At 42.9% G+C, this 21,787-nt stretch overlaps 2 protein-coding genes across 4 annotated transcripts in view; both read left to right on the top strand.

The window, feature by feature from the left end:
• Positions 1–14,854, top strand: part of LOC128022022 (tensin-3) — a 38,308-nt gene extending 23,454 nt beyond the window's left edge. For 2 of the 3 annotated variants that reach the window (XM_052609223.1, XM_052609232.1), the window contains 14 exons: positions 629–868; positions 1,151–1,272; positions 1,441–1,558; positions 1,804–1,878; positions 5,807–5,900; positions 8,642–9,051; positions 10,950–11,078; positions 12,210–12,305; positions 12,394–12,471; positions 12,790–12,867; positions 12,944–13,112; positions 13,357–13,425; positions 13,507–13,536; positions 13,932–14,854. In XM_052609223.1, the coding sequence (XP_052465183.1) occupies positions 629–868; positions 1,151–1,272; positions 1,441–1,558; positions 1,804–1,878; positions 5,807–5,900; positions 8,642–9,051; positions 10,950–11,078; positions 12,210–12,305; positions 12,394–12,471; positions 12,790–12,867; positions 12,944–13,112; positions 13,357–13,425; positions 13,507–13,536; positions 13,932–14,073 (1,850 nt within the window). In that variant the 3' untranslated portion in view covers positions 14,074–14,854. Of the gene's footprint in view, positions 1–628; positions 869–1,150; positions 1,273–1,440; positions 1,559–1,803; positions 1,879–5,806; positions 5,901–8,641; positions 9,052–10,949; positions 11,079–12,209; positions 12,306–12,393; positions 12,472–12,612; positions 12,868–12,943; positions 13,113–13,356; positions 13,426–13,506; positions 13,537–13,931 lie in introns of those variants that run through there. The other variant, XM_052609238.1, reaches the window with a different exon arrangement.
• Positions 14,855–16,372: 1,518 nt separating this feature from the next.
• On the top strand, positions 16,373–21,140 carry tada1 (transcriptional adaptor 1). Its single transcript, XM_052609566.1, has 8 exons — positions 16,373–16,536; positions 16,880–16,971; positions 17,050–17,115; positions 17,195–17,295; positions 17,758–17,970; positions 19,665–19,816; positions 19,901–20,057; positions 20,828–21,140. Exons 1-8 carry the CDS (start codon positions 16,463–16,465, stop codon positions 20,978–20,980), a joined length of 1,008 nt encoding a protein of 335 aa, XP_052465526.1. The 5' UTR covers positions 16,373–16,462; the 3' UTR covers positions 20,981–21,140.
• The last annotated feature ends 647 nt before the right edge of the window (positions 21,141–21,787 follow it).

Raw genomic sequence — 21,787 nt, 5'->3', positions numbered from 1 at the left:
TGAGCGACAACAGCAGATGCACTTTTCACTGGAGGAAGTGTTATTATGATTATAGACTCTATGTGTTTGAGTTAAAATCATCTTAATGCTGGATGTGTTTCAGGTTCTGTCTTCTCCAGATGTTCACTGTTGGACTGGAGTGCTGTGGATTATTGGGATGTTTTTATCAGCTGGTTGGACTCTCATCTCATTTTTTTTAATTAATTTTATTTGATTGTTTATTTTTTTGGTGAACTATCCATTTAATATATTAAAATTGTACAAAATGTTCCCAAACACAAAAACATTTGTAAGAAATAAAAAGATATATGAGATTCATTATAAAGACCATACTTAATATATTTTTTCTTTAATCACAAGAAAAATCATGACTTAATGCAGGTTATATAACAATATTTTGCCTTTTTATACTTTAATTTCCCAATAAACAAAACATAAATTAGCAATAATATTAAAGAAACATTTTTATTTTAAGATAAAAATAAAACATTTTGTTAGTCAGTGTTTCATTACTAGAAATGAAAAATAATTTGAATGGGCTTAATGCACTGAATAAAACTTTTTAATACTAAATATAAAGCTAACAATAAAACTAAAAACTGTTATATGTTGGTGTCTGGTGTTTCAGTGCAGAACAGCTGTCCATCGAGTCCCATGATCTCTCAAAGCCAAAACACAGACAAGAAACAGGACGAGGAGTTCAGCTCTCTGACACTGGACATCGATAACTCCATCCATCAGCTCAACCAGCTCATCCTGGACCTGGACCCCACCTTCGTGCCCATTTCCACCAAACCCAGCTCGTCCAGCCGAGCCGGCGGAGCAGACAGCAGCGGAAGCCCACAGACAGACGGGACTCAACAGAGGGGTGAGATCAGCTTACACCAGCACTCCTCAAATAATGACAGAGCTTTCCTGCAGTAATAATACATCCTGACAGAACAGTGACATAATGTAACATAATGCATTACTTTTAAAAATAACTTCCCCAACATGGAGCAGGAATCTATGATACGGTGTAGAATACAGGTCTGTCTCTGGTTCAGTGATGTGAGGAGCACAGTGTGCAGTGAGACTGATCTGTGTGTGTGTGTGTGTGTGTGTGTGTGTGTGTATGCGTGTGTGTGTGTGCGTGTTCTTGTCTCATCAGAGAACAGATTCATAACGAGCCCAAAGACAGACCTCTCTGGAGCACGAGGAGAACCGGCCTGGACACTGAACCTGATCACTACAGATGGAAACACACTGACCCCTGCTGTACCACACACACAGGTGACACACACACACACACACTGTCACCAAACACTTCTTATTCACTGCACACACAGACACAATCAATAAAAACTTTATTCCAGCTTTTAGAGTGTTGCTAGTTCTCTCCAGTGACTGTGTGTGTGTGTGTGTGTGTGTGTGTGTGTGTGTGTGTGTGTGTGTGTGCAGCATGCAGCGGTGTTCAGAGCAGACGGTGTGCAGTACTCCTCTCACAGTTCACTGGACACAGGAAGTGATGTGATGCCCTTAACACCAGCCTTCCCCATCTCACCACACACTCCTTACGGTAACACACACACACACACACACACACACAAGGACACCAGTTGAGCCCATCCTTGTCGAGCAGTTCAGTAATTGTTTAGTATTTTGGTTAAGTTTAACACTTCAGCCATGAATCAAGAGTATTATCAGTATTCAGGTTTAAATGATGTAAAGATTCTTCATGAGTATCTGCACACAACCACACTTCACCTGCTGTGTCTATGTGTGTGTGTGTGTGTGTGTGTGTGTGTTGATCTCTGTCTCCAGTGAAGAGCATGATGGGTTATTCACCGTTCAGACAGACTCTGTCTCCTTCATTTGGATCTTGTAGAGCTGAACACGGTAAATCACTCCATTCACTCACTTCTGACATCTTTATGCTAACCTTTTTTATCGAACAATCTTGATATAGTTGTTACACTTGCAAGTGGCATCTATACTGTGTGTTTACTTGTTGTAACAACTGGAAGGAGGGGAGGAAGCAAGTGCGAGTTAAAGAAGATATTTAAAGATTAGTCAGACAAAAAAATAACAAGGAGACAGGAGGCGGGGTGAGTGCTGTAGGTCTGGTAGCGATCCGGGGAGTGACAATGTTCAATGGTGATCCAGGGGCGTAGTGGTGAGTAGGCAGCAGGAGTGCATTACACAGGAACTGTGGTGAGAGAGCTGTGAAGGTGATGCGTGAAGTCATTGGAAGGTGAGGAGTGGATGGGGTTCTGAGGACGAAGACAATCCAGCGATGAGAAGAATACATGAAACGGGAACGAGAGATCAGGACACAACACCTGGACAGCATACAACACTCTGATAAACACAAGAAGAAAGACAGGGCAATAAGTAGGGATCGGGTAATGAGTAGCAGCTGGTGATAATGAACAATTAACATAGACGCCCACATGAAACAATCAGTGCTGACGCGAGACACACAGACACTCTACACCCACATAGTGCAAAACCCGAGGCCACGGTTTATCAACCGTGACAGTACCCGCCCATCTAGGAATACCTCCTGAAGTTCCCAGATGACCCTACCTGTCGATTGTAATCATCAATCAGGGAGTGATCCAGTATGTCCCTAGCAGGTACCCAACTCCTCTGTAACCCTCCCAGTCCACCAAGTACTGGAACCTGGAGTTGAGTCTTTTGGCAGTTCTGATATATTCTGGGTTCTTCTGATCGGTCCAGGCGATGAAAGGTACCCCTGACCCCTCCAACCAATGACGCAACTCCTCCAATGCTAATTTGACAGCCAACAACTCTCTGTTACCAATGTCATAATTACGTCATAATGACAAAAAGCCCATTCTCTAGTAATCTCTTGAGCACTCGTCTGACGTGTTGCACATGTTCCTGGAGAGACAAAGAAAAAATCAGCATGTCATCCAGGTAAACATATATGAACTGATCTACCATATCTCTCAACACGCCATTCACGAGTGCTTGGAAAACCCCTGGCGAGTTGGAGAGCCCGAATGGCATCACCATGTATTCAAAGTGCCCTCTAGGTGTTTTAAAGGCGGTTTTCCACTCATCCCCTTTCCTAATGCAGACCAAATGATAAGTGTTGCATAAATAGAGTTTTGTGAAGACGGATGCTCCCTGTAACCTCTCAAATACTGAAGACATCAGCTGCAAAGGATAAGAGGAAGGGCGGATGAACCTTGATGCCAGAGAATCAGAAATATATTTCTCCATGGCCTCCCTCTTCGGAATGGAAAGAGAGTAAAGTTTGCCTTTAGGCGGAGACTTACCTGGAACTTACTCTATGGCACAGTCATAGGGACGATGCGGAGGGAGAGAAGCAGCACGGGACTTACTGAACACTTCCTTCAGGTCCAGGTACTCTGCAGGCACGTTTGACAAAACCGTAGTCTCCTCCTGAAAGACAGAAACAGATGCAGCAGGACAAGCAGAAACCAGACAAGACTCATGACAACGTTCACTCCACCAGGTGATGATGTTGGAACCCCAATCCACTCGTGGGTTGTGTTGGACCAGCCAGGGGTGACCCAACATGATGGGTACAACCAGGGGCGGAGTAGGACCAAAAAAAATCTATCGAGAAATTTCGTAAACCACCGGCCCTCTGTGGTCAAAAAAAAAAAAATGCTAAAAAATATATACTACTAACGTCATAACCCTTGCAAAATTATTTTAAATATATTAAGATGTGGTCTATGGTTAGAGTGATTTGTTTAGATCCAGTGAAACTGCTACCCTGACAACGCCACGTGAGAGGCGTTCACACCGCCGCTAACTTGAGCTTCCAAAGTTACCAGAAGTCATTCATTTTCAATGGAAGCTGGCTTCTCTCAGCTGCAAGGAGCGTCAAATTCCTTGACGTTGCGTTTTGAGTAACCAGAGCGTATATCCGAGAGTTGAAAGTGGCTCAACTTTATGGTAATAATGAGCTATGACGCGGTTCAGCGGCAAAACGCCAGCAACCAATTGGAATATAGACGTCCTTCGCGCTGGCTCATTCCGCATAAAATAAATCATTTACAACACTTTCTGCATCCCCTAATCTAAAGTGTAAACTATCACTTGTAAATGTGTTACACATTCATAGATAATATTTTTTCTGTCAATTCACCTGTTGACGCCTGATTTCGGAATAAATCCGTAATTTTTGAGCACTTTGATGCATTCTCCTCCAGCATCCGCTTCTCCCTCATTCTAGCCTTTTCGGCCCCTCCTTTGTCCTTTCTCTTCTTGCCTTCCATGGGGGTATCGTTAAATGTTATGCAACCACACTAATCCTTCCTGACTGTCCATTTTTGTTTTTCTAGAATTTGCGTGCTTTCTTTCTCTCTCTCTCTAGTCTGGCGTGTGCCATTTTTGGGTCATGCCATTAGACGAGGGGGCAGGGGGCGGTCATTATCTCCCTACATTTCTGTAAACAGACTTGACCTGCAATCGGTTCATTGGGTAAACGAATTCCCCATTCCCAGGAGGTTTTACTCCATTCTATGTTAATTTAAGAACAAACAAATGAATTAAATACTCGTTTTTGGTTTGTTTTTTTGTGACCATGAAAGTTCTGTATGAAGAATATGACGGGGGAGATGAGATGAGTGTGCAGGGGGGTAAGTATGACTGAGAAATACAGTGCCGACCGCCGCGCTCCCGCTCCCACTCCGGCCACTCTCACGTCCGTTATGAATAATTTATAATGGGTCGATCATGAAAATTCATCAACCGACCGGCTGACCGGGAAAAGTCCCGATCGTCCCAATTGACACTCCGCCCATGGGTACAACAGGGGAGTCCATGAGGAGGAGGGGAAGGGTTTCGGTGAGGAGAGTTATGGGTCCTGTAGTGTGGGTGATGTGAGGCAGTTCCTGGCCATTGAGTGCGCTGACTATAATCTGATGTGAAAGGGGAGTGATCGAAAGTCTTAGGTGATGTCAGGGTAGTGTCTATGAAGTTACCTTCGGCTCCTGAATCCAGAAGGCTGTGACAGGTGTGAGTGTTGTTGGCCCACCTCAGTTTCACCGGAAGGAGAGCTTATGATGTAGAGGACTTCCCGGCGGAGATCCCACCCGATAGTATATTCAACCAGGCTTACTCCTTTACCGGACAGGCAAGTAGAAGATGTCCAGAGCCACCGCAGTAAAGGTATAGTCCTCGGCACCTCCGCCTCTCTCTCTTCTCCCAAGTCACTTGTTTATGTGACAATTAAATGCATGCATTTAGCAGATGTTTTTATCCAGAGCAACTTGAGACAAAAGAGACACGAAGCCCAGTTTACTCAGATGCTTTAACCTGACATCAGGTCTTGACAGAACACTAAATGTGCTGAAAAACACAGCAAGATGAAACTTGAGAACAGAAAATAAAAACATTTCTTGTAATGTGAAAGTTTTGGATTAGTTGCCATAGAAACGCTTATTTAACAATTAATTAAACTGGATTAAATTGTGTGAAAATGTGAAGTGTGTCACCAAATGTAAGTCCACACATTTCAAACAATCTTCCCAAACACAGCCTGTGTGCCAGATTAGCTCCACCCCCAGACTCACCTCATTGGCTGAGCAGATTTTGATGAATGAGTGACAGACAGATTGAGCGGCTGTGGTTTCAGTGTTCACACGCCTCACAGTCATTATCTGTCATGTGAATGTATGCAGAAGTGAGAGTTCAATTCAATTCAAGTTTATTTGTATAGCGCTTTTTACAATACAAATCATTACAAAGCAACTTTACTGAATATTATGTTTCCACAATATTTAGTAGTAGTGAGAGTGTCGTGTTCATGTTGTTCTTTCAGAAATGAGAGAGACTGCAGGATTCATGGGAGCTTCAGATGAGGGTTTCCAGCATCACAGACCATACGCCGCTGGAGTCACTGCCTTCTCTGACCGGTACAGCTGCATTCATTCATTCAGAACAACACAGAGAGCAGTATTCATGAGACACGGGGCCAGGTTTAGCAGAAACACAGGCTGAAGACAGATTTCCCCAGATGAAGTCCTGACCTGTCTGCTCTGGTCCACACTGGCTGTTCTCAGGGTCACTGGATACTCTGGTCTCATACTCTGTTCATATGCTACGATTAATATATTGGATTACTACTTCAAAATTAAATGTTTACATGTTGCATCTGCAAGGTTTCATTTTAGTTAAATAAAATTTAAAAGGTCCTACTAACCTAATTCCAATTTAGCTAGTTATTGCTAGTGACAGCAGTCAAGTAATATTTACTTCTACAGCACTTTATACAGTACAGATCATGTCAACAGTGCTAATGTTGTAAAATCAATCAATAATGAACCAAACTCAGTTTCAGCTGTAAAGTAGCTCTACTGGGGACAATAGATTCATTGTTCAGATCAGTTCAGTGTTGATTCAGTTCATTTCAATAACTGTGTCAACTTTGTTACAGTAGTAGCTCACTGAGGAACTTAACTATTTGTAAATAAGTTGGCAGAACTCTTAAAAGACTTTAAGAAGCAGGTCATTTGGCTTTTCGCAAAATATGTAATTTGCAGTTTGTGACATTTGTCACCAATCACAACAGACTTGGCCAGTAGACGAATCGGAGCAGAGTAGGCTCATGGAAGGGAGGGGTTTAGAAACCTCATGCTCAGAACGGCTTTGAACGAATCGCTTTGAATCAAATATTGCATGTGTATTCTGAGAACATCACAAGGTTTTCTGAACTTAGATGCATTTAGATGATGTAGGGGACTCCAACTCCAATATTAGGACACTTTAAAATATCATATGACCTGCTCTTTAAGGTAAAAAAAAAAGTTTGAGAGGTACATGTCATCATGAATTGATAACAAAATTGCAAACATTGTAAGATTATCATGTTTCTTAAATCTCACTGGTTAAAATATCATTGATCAAATCTTACTTATTGTGTATGAATATGAATATTTTAAAGAGCCAGTAAGATGAAAATTCTAAGCATCCTATTACTGTTTATAAGTCCTGTACATTAGGTTTAAATCCATCCAAGGTTAAAAAACATTGTCATTTTGTTAAAATATCATTTTAAAATTACCTGAATTCTCAGAGATCCCCAAACGGTTTGCGCGAAGCTGTTCAAAAGATTCAGTTTCCTTAAACCCAACCTTTCGATAGCATACTGTGTTCTGATTGGTCAACTGACATAGTCAGGTTTGATTGGTTGTTCCGCACACACCCCCACGGTAAACTATGCGTTAGCATCTGTTTGGGGTGAATTATGTCTTATTCCTCTCATCGTGAAGCAAACAGTAAAATAAAAAATTGAACAGTCTCGCTGCTTTTCTTCTGTGTGGGTGTATTCAAGCCGCGCTTCAGTTTGAATCTGAATAGCGTTCAGCGCGGGGGCGTGGTCACATATAACGAAGGGAGACATGACTTTATCACAGGATATCTGTTTTCGGCAGCACTTGTTTAGTTTTAAAGAAGACATGTCAAGCTTTCTATAGATATCTCTCTCATGTCTCTTCGTTGAGTATTCACGGAGTTACACTTCATTTTAATGACGTGTTTGTACATGACGATCAGCGCAGACAGGCTGCAGACAGCACACATACTGATAAGACGCTCGGGAGAAAACAAACACATAACTTCATAATCATACTTGGCGTTGTGATTCGGAGATGCTTGTTGGTCTAAATAAAGGTTGTAATGAACCCTCTTTTATGGCCAAACGCTTTGAAAATCCCGCTGTACTCACCGAGATTAGAAAAGCAGTCATCAGTGAAATGTTGTGAAACAACAAAACTTGCCTCTACAATTAAAAACACACTGTCTCCTCGACATGATGCTCTCACACCAACCAGAGCGTCTGTGTGTGGGGGGGGGGATGCAGGTCAGAGGTCAGTTTCTCCCAAGACGGTAGGCGGAGATTATTATGCAAAGTGTTCCTAGTGACGTACATAGAGATGGGCAAAAGATTTGAAATCTATAACGATTCGTTTCAGCGATTCAGAGTCGACTCCTTACTTTAGAAGCCAATAACTTTATAAATCGTTTACTTTTTGGTTTAATTACTTTACACATTGTTTTCACTGATGGACAGCTACATCATACACTGTAATACAGGTCATTTTTGTTTTCCCATCTGTGTGGCTCTTTAATATTCATTGTTATGTTGCCTATATTAAAACCATAAGTGATTCATCAAAAATTACACTACAACAAACAATAAATAGTACTAAATTGCTACTAGACAAAGGCATCATTGTTGTTTTGGAGGAAAAAAAACTACCCATAGAAATGTCATAATTTGTATATCACTTTGTAAAGAAACACTACTCACCCACGTGCGTACCTACAGACAGAACACGTGATATGCATGTCACGGTTTCACAAATACACATGTTTGTAGTTTACTGTAATTTATATTGTTTTCAAAGTTTGTGTTTCAGGCCCCCAACACATCATTGTAGTGTAAATGAATGAGTTTTCTGTTTTTAGTTGAAAATGAGTGCAAAGATTATCACTGCACCTCACGAAACATGTTAACTAATCTAAAAATGCATTTCATGAGCTTGTCAGATCAGATTGTGAATGATTTTGATTCTGATTAAATATGATGTGAAAGTGATGTGAGGTTTTTTGGGTTGTAAATGATGACAGTAGTGTGTTGTTTGTTGTTGAGCAGGTCTGCAGACTGTGGGAGCTTCGCCCCGTCCTCGGTCCCGTCCTCTGTCCCATCTCTGCCCGCTCCGAACGCCCACAGCTCTCCTCTCAGCGGCCCGAGAGCCAGAGTCCTGCAGCAAACCTTTGAGGAGAAGTTCAGCCTCGGCCCGACGCTGGAGGGACTGGATTACCAGCAGAACGTCCTGCTGGCATCAGATGGCGAGCACTCGCAGGGTTCAGCGTCTCCCAGTGGTTTCTCCAGTCCTCACAGTGGGAGCTCCCTGAGCATCCCCTTCCCCAGCGTCCTGCCGGAGCTGCAGAGCAAAGCAAACAACACCTCATCGGACCTGCTGTCCAGCAAACAGCTGACGGTCAAGTTTGTCCAGGACACCTCGAAATACTGGTACAAGCCAGACATCGCACGGGACCAAGGTACGGGTCTGATCGCTTGATGCCTGATGATTCGAGCTGTGTTTGACCTTTTCTCTTCTCTCTCTCCTCCTCCTGTCCACTCTCAGAGACAAACGTTTCCAAACTAATCCTGTCCAATCATCCTACTACTTGTCCACTTGATCCGATTCCAACTCACCTCGTTCAAGCGATCTCTTCTTCAGTCATACCTTCACTTACTCATGTTTTCAACTCCTCTCTTCACTCTGGAACATTTCCCTCAGCATTCAAGCAGTCTCGGGTAAGCCCACTGCTCAAGAAACCATCTCTAAATCCAGCGCTTCTTGAAAACTACAGACCGGTATCCCTTCTTCCATTCATTGCAAAGACACTTGAGCAAGTTGTGTTCAACCAGCTTTCTATGTTCCTTGGACAGAACAACCTCCTGGACAGCAACCAATCAGGCTTCAGAAGTGGCCACTCAACTGAGACTGCTCTGCTCTCGGTTACTGAAGCCCTGCGACTAGCAAGAGCAGCTTCAAAATCCTCTGTACTCATCTCACTGGACCTGTCTGCTGCTTTTGACACTGTTAATCACTAGATTCTCCTGTCCACCCTCAGAAAGATGGGAATCTCTGGAACTGCTCTCCTGTGGGTTAAGTCCTACCTCTCTGACAGATCCTTCAGTGTGTCTTGGAGGGGTGATGTTTCTAAGTCACACCACCTTGCTACTGGGGTTCCTCAAGGCTCAGTACTTGGACCACTTCTCTTCTCCATCTACATGACATCTTTAGGATCTGTCATTCAGAAGCATGGCTTTTCTTATCACTGCTACGCTGATGACACCCAACTCTACTTCTCATTCCAGCCTGATGACCCGACGGTAGCTGCTCGCATTTCAGACTGTCTGAGTGACATTTCTAGTTGGATGAATGACCATCACCTTCAGCTTAACCTTATGAAGCTTACCCATTGCTTCATCACAACTTCTCTATACAGCTGAGCTCGTCAACCGTTACTCCTTCGAGGACAGACAGAGACCTAGGAGTTGTGATGGATCATCAGTTAAGCTTCACTGACCACATTGCTACAACGACCCGGTCCTGCAGGTTTGCCTTATACAACATTAGGAAGATTAGACTCTTCCTGTCAGAGCAAGCCACCCAACTTCTTGTCCAAGCTCTTGTTCTCTCCAGACTGGACTATTGTAATGCTCTCCTGGCTCTTCCTGCATGTACTGTCAAGCCTCTGCAAATGATCCAGAATGCAGCAGCGAGGGTTGTCTTCAATGAGCCAAAAAATCTCATGTTACTCCTCTCCTCATCAGGTTACACTGGCCACCAGCAGCTGCTCGCATCAAATTCAAAGTACTGATGCTTGCCTACAAGACGACCACTGGCATGGCACCAACATACCTAAACTCACTGTGGGGAAGTTGTGGCCTAGTGGTTAGAGTATCGGACTCATAATCAAAGGGTTGTGAGTTCGAGTCTCGAGGCTGGCAGGAATTGTGGGTGGGGGGAGTGAATATACAGTTCTCTCTCCACCTTCAATACCACGACTGAGCTGCCCTTGAGCAAGGCATTGAACCCCCAACTGCTCCCCGGGCGCGCAGCATACCTTGTGGTGCCATCCCAAAGAACTTCATAATCATTCTAATGGACCTCCCAATCTCAATTCGTACAGCTGAGTCTTTATTCATTTTCAAAAAAAAACATCTAAAGACTCATCTCTTTCGCCAGCACTTGACCAACTAATACTGGCACTTACCTTTTCTTGTCTATCCTATTCTTGGACCAAAAAACATAGCTACAGTTTCTGTGCTAGACTAACTGAGACCTGTCATGACACTTGTATACTGTTGTTGTTCTCTTGTTGTCGCTTTGGGTAAAGGCGTCTGTTAATGGTTAAATGTAAATGTCTTCTCTCTTCTCATGCAGCTATCACTGTGCTGAAGGACAAAGAGCCCGGCTCGTTCATCGTCCGGGACAGTCACTCCTTCAGAGGCGCGTATGGTCTGGCCATGAAAGTGACCACACCACCAGCATCAGCACTGCAGAGCAGGAGAGGTGAGAAGAGCACAGGACTGTCCTCGACATGACCAGCGCTGACATACAGTTCACATGTGAAACCCATCATGTGTGATCATCTCAAGATACTGCTGTTATAAAGCAGATACTCACACACACACACACAAAAAAAAGCTTTCCCTGCTTAGGAAAGAAAGATGAAGTGAGGGCTGGACAATGGGCTTTTATTAATGGTAAAAAATGAAACCAAAGCAATCACAAACAGGAAGGCACAAACAAGGCACCACACAGCAAATCAAGGCAGGTATAGCAATACAGGTTGATAACACATATCACAATGACATCTAACATATAAACAACAGACCAGTACAGGACTACAGACACAAGGAGAATAAGTAGAGAAACAATCAAGGACGGTGACGAGGGAGACACAGGTGAAGCAACTGAAACAATGAGGTAACGAGAAGGACAGAGTCAGACCACAGACAGGAGAACACATGCTCCAGTTACAAACCAGCCATGTGCTCAACTAACACAGCGCCCTCTGGTGGACATCAGAAGCACATCCGCTGAACACTCTGACAAAAATAAACAGTCATTTCAATTAAAAAATGTGTCATTTAAAAAAAAAGTGTTTTTAATAATAATGAAGTTGCAGTCTAATTAATTTTAAATATATTAACTGTAAATGTAATATCAAATAACACTACAGTTAAAATAAGTGCTTTACATGAGCTTTAGTGTGTTAATCAAAACATCCAAATAAATTTACTTCTTAAAATATATATATATATATATATATATATATATATATATATATATATATATATGTATTAATATTATCTTCAAGTACAATTTTTTTAAATATACATGTCAGATTTGAAGCACACTACAAAAGCACATTCAGCACGGTTAAGCACACTTGTTTTTATAGCAGCACTGTGCTGATGGAGGCATAAGCTGTAATGACAAACTCCAGATACGTGTGTGAAACCAAACTCTGTTATTGTGTCTGCTGTAATTCCTCCAGAAGAAAGTGAGGAGGCTTCTGAAACCTGAGCTCAGGGTGGATAGTGATCAGTGTTATAGAAGGCATTGTTGATGTGTGTGTGTGTGTGTGTGTGTGTGTGTGTGTGTGTGTGTGTGTGTGTGTGTGTGTGTGTGTGACAGGAGTGGACCTGTCCAGTGAGCTGGTGAGGCACTTTCTGATCGAGTGCTCGTCGCGGGGCGTCCGGCTCAAGGGATGCCCTAACGAACCCTACTTTGGTAAGTTCATCAGACCTGTGACTGACTCTGCTGCTGTGTGAACCGCTCACTCATACTGTGTGTGTGTGTGTGTGTGTGTGTGTTTCAGGCAGTCTGAGCGCTCTGGTCTGTCAGCACTCCATCACTCCTCTGGCTCTTCCCTGTAAACTCATCATCCCTGACAGAGGTGTTCATCTCTTACTGTTCAACTAATGTGCAACTACCAAAAATCAGTTCTGTTGAGTGATAATGAAGCGTAAATAACATTAATATTGTGCAGTACAACTGTTTTTAACATTGATAATAATCAGAAACGTTTCTTGAGCAGTAAATAATCACATCATGTGACACTGAAGACTGGAGGAATGATGCTGAAAATACAGCTGCACATCGCAGAAATACATTACACTTTAACACAGATTCACACAGAAAGCAGCTGATATTTTAAATTGTGATAATATTTGACTGGTGTTCCTGTATTTGACTGTCTCAAACTTCTCCTCAGATCCTCTAGAGGACTCTGTCAGCACATCCTCACAGTCCATCACCAACTCTGCAGCAGAGCTCCTCAAACAGGGAGCAGGTGCGTGCACTAGTGATTCCTGAGCCGTGATCAGTCTGTGATTCATCTCATGATCTCACAATCCCCTGTTTCTCAGCCTGTAACGTGTGGTTCCTGGGTTCGGTGGAGATGGAGTCTCTGACGGGGTTTCAGGCGGTGCAGAAGGCCACCGATGAGGTCCTGAGCGTCCACTCGCTCCCGTCCTCCACCGTAGTGCACTTCAAAGTGTCCTCGCAGGGAATCACGCTCACCGACAACCAGAGAAAGTGAGGCCTGCGACAGATACACATCTGATCCCTTCATGAGTTCACGGGGAACTGAACCCTTTCTCTGAATGCAGGGCTGTGAAACATATTATACTTTAGGGAAAGTTACTGAATAAAATCATTGATTAAAAGTCCACTAACATACTTAATTTTACTTCGTACTTAAGTATGAAATAAATATCATGAGCTTGTCCATGTTTGTGAAGCAGATGAGACTAACACACACACACACTGTCTCACACAGACTGTTCTTCAGAAGACACTACGCCGCTAACACAGTCATATTCTGTGCCCTGGACCCGCAGGACAGGAAGTGAGTTCATCTGCTCCAGCACTTCCTGTCAGCTCATTAATCTTCTGTAATGGTTTTGATTGTTCCTCTGTTCCTTCACAGATGGAAGCGAGACGGCTGCAGCTCAGCCAAGTGAGTTCAGTTCAGTTCACTCTTATCACAGGACTTTATTTACCAGTTTAACAGAAGAAAGGGTTAACTCTGACACTCCTCCTGGGGTCAAATATTCCCAGGTTTTAACATTTCAATTATATGAATATACTATGTTTTAGTTTTAGAATGTTTTTTAAACGTTGTATTTTTAGAGGGTTTCATGGAACTAAATTGTATTTATGCAGTATTCGTAATCCATGTATTACCTGCTAACCACTTTTACAGCATAGACTTGAACAGAACATGACATTTCCAACTCAAATGGATGTAACTCTATGGAGCACAGACTTAAGTTTAATGTTTTTTTTAAAGAACAGACTGAAGCTAAGTGTTGATAATACAGGCCTTTGTTAAACCACCTCCTCCTGCTTCAGGATCTTCGGGTTCGTGGCGAGGAAAGCGGGCAGTGGTTTGGAGAACGTGTGTCATGTGTTCGCGGAGCACGACCCCGAGCAGCCCGCCAGCGCCATCGTCAACTTCGTCTCTAAAGTCATGATCGGCTCTCAGAGGATGTGATGAACGAGCGACTGATGACTAAGCCTCTGATAACCAGCGTGTACAGTGTTTGTATATTTCTGCATTGAAAGTGTGAGTACGGATACAGACTCCAAAGGAATTATTCTTGTTGGAAATACAGCTCAACATACTTGTGTGTGTGAACAGTAATGCTTTTTAAATTATTTGTAGTATTTTATATGTAATGTATCCAACTACTGATGACATAAATCCAAAAAACGTCTTTATAATGTCATTGCATTTTAGATATCTATATATTTAGTATTTTTAGTTTTTTACTTGCAAATTAATATTGCATATGCCGTCATTTTCTACCGCGAAAACTTTATACTTCCTATATAAATATGAAAAGTTGTGCATGTAAATGAGTAAATGAGCGATGTCTTTAGTTTCTTGTGTTTGAGGGTCAGTATGAGCGCAGATGAACTCTGACTCCAGTCTTACAGCTCTGAGGCTTTTCTTCTTCGTGTCATGATGCTGTGTTTATATAAAGTGCTGACAGTAGTTGTGAAGGAGAGGATGTGATGTTGAGGATGTTTAATGATTGAGTTGTTCTGTGGACCGCTGGACTCTCATAAACTCATCTGAACAGAACTGAGCCACCAGTGTTACAACACACACACTCTCTCTCTCACACACACACACACACACACACCATCTCTGAAACAGAAACGAGGAAGACTCTTGTGTTTTAAGTTAGTGCTATTGAATGTCTGTTCATGTACTTCATCTGATTCCATCACTGGCATAATCTGAAAAATAAAGAGTACAGACAGATTAAGGTGTATGTTTTATTGATTCATTCTAAGGCTGTAGATTTGATGAAGATCTGTGTTATCTGCGACAGGACTGTAATGTGATGCTGGTCACCTTCATTCACACACAGAACAGGTTTCCACTGCTCCAGAGTCCAGTCTCTGTTTATTACACACTCCATATGAAGCTTGTGTCTGGTGAAGTGAAGACCCTTTCCGTGAAGCTCCTGCACAGTTTCTGAGCTGATATGAAGGCCAGTGAAGTCTGGATCTCTGGAGCGCTGCTGATGTTAACACTCACTGAGCCGCTCTGTGACTTCACTTGATCTTCAGCTTCTTGTCTGATGCTGCTGTTCATCAACACTTCACTTTCCCATCATACCACTTCCAGTCGAGCGAGGAACACCTAGCAGAGATGAAGCTCATCCTTCACCGTCCCACGCTAGAATACACTGAGCTCTTCATGTTTTCACTGTTGTTTGTAAATGCAGACTGCATGGTTAAAATTACTTTAGAAAGATGGAGGCATCATGATATTTTTACACAGAGGTGGAAGCTCGTTGAGGTTTTGCAAGGTTATTAATTAAAGATATCTTAATATCATTTTAGATTTTGGTTCTTAAACATTTCTGTTATCAACATCTTTAAGGCCCTATATGATTCATTTCAGGATTTCAGTGTGGCTCCTGGAGTAAATTGTTAAATTATTTAAAAAAAGCAGATCTGACTTTAAGGTGTACTATCTCCACCTTCTGTGTTGGAGTGAGGACCAGAGTTTACTGCACCACACTGAAAACGCTCTCTAAAGGTTCTTGCACACGGAGTCAGAGATTTTCCTATGTGTTTTTTTATTTTTTTATTCACCATCCTAAAAATTTGTCAGGCACAGAAACCGTGAATTTGTGGCTCTTCTTCAAAAGAGTAAAGAAAAGAGGAAGCATTGGATCCATCATCCAGTCCAAGGAGGTATCCCGAGCCAGATGATGACATCACTGAATTCAATGATGAACTGCCTTTAACTATCATTCTGCATTATTGACACACTGTTTTCCTAATGAATGTTGTTCAGTTGCTTCGACGCAATCTGATTTGTTTAAAGCGCTATATAAATAAAGGTGACTTGACTTGTAGACAGTAGATGCTCTCCAGATGAGGCACTCTTTAAAAGACTTTTTGAAGACGCACGTGTCTGGGATCAAAATGTAAAGCACTAATAAACTGTGTGGGATTTTAGGGAAGATATGAAATGATTTAGAGTGGTATCAAACTGTAAGGAAATGTATTGTTAAACCCTTAAAAAAATTAAACGTTTTTATTGTAGTAAAAGTATAGTAACCATGTTTTCTTGGTGTATTGATTAGCTTTACTACAAGTAAACTATTGTTAATTTGTTATTATCAACGTTTAAATAAAGAAACCATGTTTTCTTGATTTATTTGTAGCAAAACCATTGTTCAACTTCGTAAAGGAAGATCTACTTTTTATTTATTTATTATTTAGAAACGTCAACTAAAGATAGGAAATAAACGTTTTACATGAGAAGAACGGAAGCAGGCAGCGGTGTGCACTGAACCCGCCAAACTAAAGGAAGCGGAAGAAGAACGCGACGCGTCATCGCAGCTTCCGGCGTCGCTATGGCGGCTCACGCTAGTGAACTGGAGATAGCAAAGAAGAACTTAACCGATGCTGTCGGAGACAATGTCAAACAGTGAGTGTCTGTTATGATAGTATGATCTCTGCTCGATACTAACTCGTCTGTGTGTGAGAACTGATGTTGCTAGCTGCTCTTAGCTTCACAAACACACTTCTGTTTTGCTTCTTCAGACGCTGCAGAGGAGTTTATTATAGTGTTTGCTTCTAAGCGTGCAGAGAGATAAAGACTGCGCTTTCAGTGTAGATTTCTGAGATCTCACGATGATTGGTGTTTCATGTAACGTTACCGTTAACTAACCGTGTTTAGTTCACTAGTTTCGCTGGTAATGTCAGAAACAGAATGAAGCCCGTATTCTCTGTGCAGCTCATCTTCATCATCTTCTCCTCCTCTTCCTCAGTTACTGGGCCAATCTCAAACTCTGGTTCAAGCAGAAGATCAGCAAAGAGGAGTTCGACCTGGAGGCGCGGCGTCTGCTGGCTCAGGACACCGGTAACATCCCTGTGTAGTGTGCGTCCTGCTGTGTGTAGTGTGCATCTCTCACTGACCGCTCACTTGTTTCCTCCACAGTTCATGTCCACAATGACTTCCTGCTGGCCATCCTCACCCGCTGCCAGATCATCGTGTCCACGTCAGGTACTCACACACTCTCTGATCTGATGGGCGTACAGTGTTAGCTGTTGTTGACGTGTGTGTGTGTGTGTGTGTGTGTCAGAGGGCCCCAGCTCGCTGCAGTGGAACAGTGGATCCACATCCAAACCTGGCAAACCCAACCGAGGCAAAAAGAAGTTTCCCTCTGTTCGGCAGAAGTTCGATGTAAGCTCTGTCTGCTCATGATTGTTCACCAGATCATACTAACAGAACCAATACCTGCCAGTGAAGGAGAACCTGTTTGACCTTTGAATTAAGTAGATTTTCCTGACTCCATTGACAGATATTTGTTTGTTGTAATCATAAACTCTTTCCTTGTGCTGCTTGAGTAAATTCAGCATCTCTTCATCGCAATGTGATCAGAAGATAGTGGCTTCTAGCAGAGCGATTCAAAGCTTAAGCTTCTTCTAATAAGATATGTTAAAGTAACAGAGACGAGTTCAAAGATGTATTTTTAAAGTTTGAAGTGTTGCTGATAGAAAGACGTTCACTTTTAAAGACTGTTGAAACTGTTCAATTCCATTAATTCCTTTCATTTTCTTGGTCTTAAATATGCTGTCATAAACCCTGCTAATAAACCTTTCACTGCCTCAGAAGAAATGTGTGTGTGTGTGTGTGTGTGTGCAGCACCGCTTCCAGCCGCAGAACCCCCTGCAGGCGGCGCAGGCCTTCAGTCCTCGAGAAGCAGCGCTGGAGGACGAGGAGCTGAGGCTGAGCGCTCACACACTGCTGCTGCCCACCAGAGGACAGATGGAGGCGCGCATGATGGTCACCGCCTTCGAGATGGGCCTCGACAACGTGAGCGAGGACGCCGTCAGCACCATGTTCTGCGCTCTGGAGGTGTGTGTGTGTGTGTGTGTGTGTGTGAGAGAGTGTGTGTAGGGCTGGGTATTGTTCAAAATCATTAGATCCGGTGCCAGTTTCGATACCGGTTCCTAACGATACTTTTTTCGATACCATATGTTTTAAAATCCATTTCAACATCAGCACAAATACATTAAACACAAAACTTTTATTTTTCAGCTTAATTAAAACAAATTCTGGTAACACTTCACGCTCAGGATAACATTATTAATACAACTGGTTGTGCTTTTTGGATAGGGGTGCACCATTCAGGGGCGGACTGGGACCAAAAAGTGGCCCTGGACTTTCTGGCCCACAGCAGCCCACCACATCATAACGCAAACACCCCTGTTTTGATGTCATTTATTAATTTAATATTTAAGTAAACAGTTTGGGGATTTTAACCAATAGGGCAACTGATCCTCCGTTGAAAAAAGAAAAGAAAAAAAAAGACCAGCAGCTGTTCATTTAGCGACTCCTAGAGGGATACATGCTCATCAAGACACAAACATTCCTCTAGAACTCACACTTTGCATTCAGTTATCAGATCCATACGAATCAGGCATGAAATAGAAGTTTATAAACTCAAACGACAGCTTCATGTGCTTTACAGTTCAAGTCACACAACATTTGCAACGTTTCTGAAATGCTGCTCGCACTTGTTTCTAAATATTGCTGATTCAAGCGTTTTAAACAATTCATGCACGTTCGGAGCTTGCGCTCACTCATTCAAAGCACGCGCTGCGAGAAGCATTTCAGACAATGTGTGTACAGAGAATGAATTCATCTTTCGCGTTTCGTAACTTCTGAATGAACACACACACACACAATTATATAAAAATGATTGTCTCTGCAAGTATTCTCGTAAACACAGTCAGATATGTTTTAAGTGAACGTATACAGTGGCCTGCTGCTCAGAGAAATTCGCTGTACTCTACTGGATAAATCTGTCTCTCTCTTTCTGTTTTTTTAGACGATGTGAAAGGGGGCGTGTTTCAAGATACACAATGGAGTAGACCAAACTAAACAGGGAGGGAGGGCAAAACACTCATCCAAACAAATGCTTCATTAACACCGGCTTTGGTTGCAATACTCTTATCGCATATGTTGCACTTTGCTGACTCGGCATCCACTTTTATAAAGTGTAGCCACACTTTAGACCTCTTTGTCATTGTAAAACGGAAACCTTTTGAGAAAAAGTGTGTTGTGTTGTGTTGTGTTGTGTGACTGCGAGTATCTTCAGAAATGCTCTCCGTCACGTGGTGGTGGACAGCCAATCACGGTGAATTTAGGTCCTTACACGCACATATGCTACAAGCTCACACAGACACAGCTGCTTGGCAAAAAAAAAAATGAAGAAAAAAAATCCGTCCGCTTGGCTTTTGGAACCGAACTTTGGCACCGAAAGATAAATAATTTTTTGATTCTCATAGTATCAAAGTTTTTCATTCAATACCATAAAGGCATCGAAGTTCGGTACCCAGCCCTAAGAGTGTGTGTGTGTGTGTGTGTGTGAGAGAGAGTGTGTGTGTGTGTGTGAGAGAGAGTGTGTGAGTATGTAGGTCAGAGATCACTGAACTACAGATCACATGACTGTCAGTGTTCTCAGATCACCCCCCCCCCCCCCTCTCATGTGAATGGTTCCCAGGGTGTGCAGATGATTAACCCCTGCTGTGTTTCTTGTGTTGTAGGTGCATCTGAAGGATATCCTGAGCGCTCTGGTCTCGCGGAGGAAAGCCTATCGTCTGCGGGACGGTCACTTCCCGTACGCGTTTGGCAGTGACGTGACGCCGCGGCCGTACCTGAAGAACAGTCTGCCGGCGTACCACAGCATCACTGAATGGCACGTCTCGTTCCTCTCGGGGTTTAGTGTGGGACCGCATCACTCTGAGTATCAGTAATGTTGTGTCTGTCTGGTGTGTTGTAGTCCTCCTCCGAGCGCATCACTTCCTGCCGGGCCTCCTCCTCCGCTGTGTCCAGATGATGCAGAGCAGCGGGCAGCGCTCCTGCTGGCGTGTTCCTCTGACCGTGTCCCGCCGCCGCTGACCCCCATCAGTGTGTTCGACCTGCTGGAGGCGCTGCAGGTGTGTGTGCAGGAACACTGTCTGCTCAGCGGGCTCAGTTAATGATCGGGGGAAATTAAAATATTTACATTTTTTGTTTTATAATTTCTTTAAAAAAAAAAATATGTATGTCTGTATAGTTTTTTTTTTGTTTTGTTTTTTAGTAAGTCATGTGACCAATTAAGTTTCATTTTAAGCAAATGAACAGCTAATTCTGCGAGTGACAACCAGTAGGAGCGATCACACGTCACTGTCTCGACACCGTTCAGGAGCGATCCAGTGTTTTACATGTGTTAGTTTTACTGGTAATGCCTGTAGTTTGTGATCGCATACTCTGAAGATATGTCCAGACATGCAGTCTCACAAGCATCTCCACACGAGTCTAGCGACGTGTACTGGGCTTTTGAGGACATACAAGCGGTAACCAGCACAATGTAGAATGGAAGTCAATGAGATTTACACCTGACGAGCTGATTTATCTGCATTTTAATAGTCCTCTAGTCAGATGGATGCTGGGGTTTACAGGTCGAGTAGAATCTGTGATCTCTGACCCGCTGTGTTTGCTGCTTCCATGGCTGCATGTTTCCTACAAACTGTCGAAATCCTATTGGGTAACTGAGAGTGGGCGGAGTCACACCGGCCAGACCAAAACAAAAACAGAAGTTCTGACACAGAACACACAATCCGGCTGTAGCACTGTTTCCCAGAGAAGATGTTATTATAGGTTATGAGAGTGATTCCGGTGGTCTGACGCTGATGTGTGTGTGTGTGTGTGTGTGTGTGTGGGGCAGGTCCAGCGCAGGGTGATGCCGTCTCACAGCATGTACGCTCTGAACATGGAGAGGATTCTGTCCCGGCTGTGGCACCCGAGTCACGAGGAGCTGGAGCAGGACCACATCCACCGCCAGCATCTGTCCAGTAAAGAGGGACTGCTGGTCAGCTGACCGATGGAGACCGGACACACCTCATCCTCCAGGACATACTAACTCCAGCATGACCCTCAGGAGGCTTTGTGTAATGAGGCAGTAAATGTGATTCTGTAAATAGTGTATTGTTCTCAGTTCTTGTCAGTTTTTGTAAGTATTAAAATAATACTCCTCTGAAGTGTTGTTCGTCAGTAGCCTGTTTTTATATTGGTTTTCTGTTCTCTGTAATTGCTTGTTAACTGATGCACATCTCATTTACTTTAGAGGCACAGTAAAAAGAAAGGAATGAATATCTGAGTCCTGTCTTACACAGTAGAGTTTCTGACACGATCATATTCAGCGGTTTATAATTTAACATTAACAGGCTCTCAGGGGTAAGAGATCTTCAGTGGGGTCAGAAACCCTGCCGTCCAGCATCTGGTCAGTTTCTCATCACGTGTGTCCATGTCTTAATCACTGTTTTGATGAGTCAGTAAGGAGCAGCATGAGTTCAGCTTGATCATTGTCCAGAAGTCTGTCTTTGGCTCATGTGCTGAGGTCAGCTGTGTGTGTTTCAGGGATAACAGAGATTACACACACACACTGGAAATGTGCTTCATTATGTGATTGGGCCTCGTTGTTTCTCTACTGATCAACATCATCAATTCAGATCAAATGAGACACGTTTCTGTAAATAGCCTCTTACATGATAATTTGATGTTGAAAATATCAAATCAAATTCTCTTTTAATACATTACAGTCATATTAGAACGCTAGTAGTTATGGATATGTGGTTATTAGAGTAGAATATGATTCAAGAAGTACAGTGTCAGTGTAATGTGGTCT

The sequence above is a fragment of the Carassius gibelio genome, chromosome A2 (assembly GCF_023724105.1).
Source record: "Carassius gibelio isolate Cgi1373 ecotype wild population from Czech Republic chromosome A2, carGib1.2-hapl.c, whole genome shotgun sequence".
Classification (NCBI taxonomy): domain Eukaryota; kingdom Metazoa; phylum Chordata; class Actinopteri; order Cypriniformes; family Cyprinidae; genus Carassius; species Carassius gibelio.
Note: the sequence above shows the minus strand (reverse complement) of the source record. Positions and strands in the feature narration are given on the sequence as shown.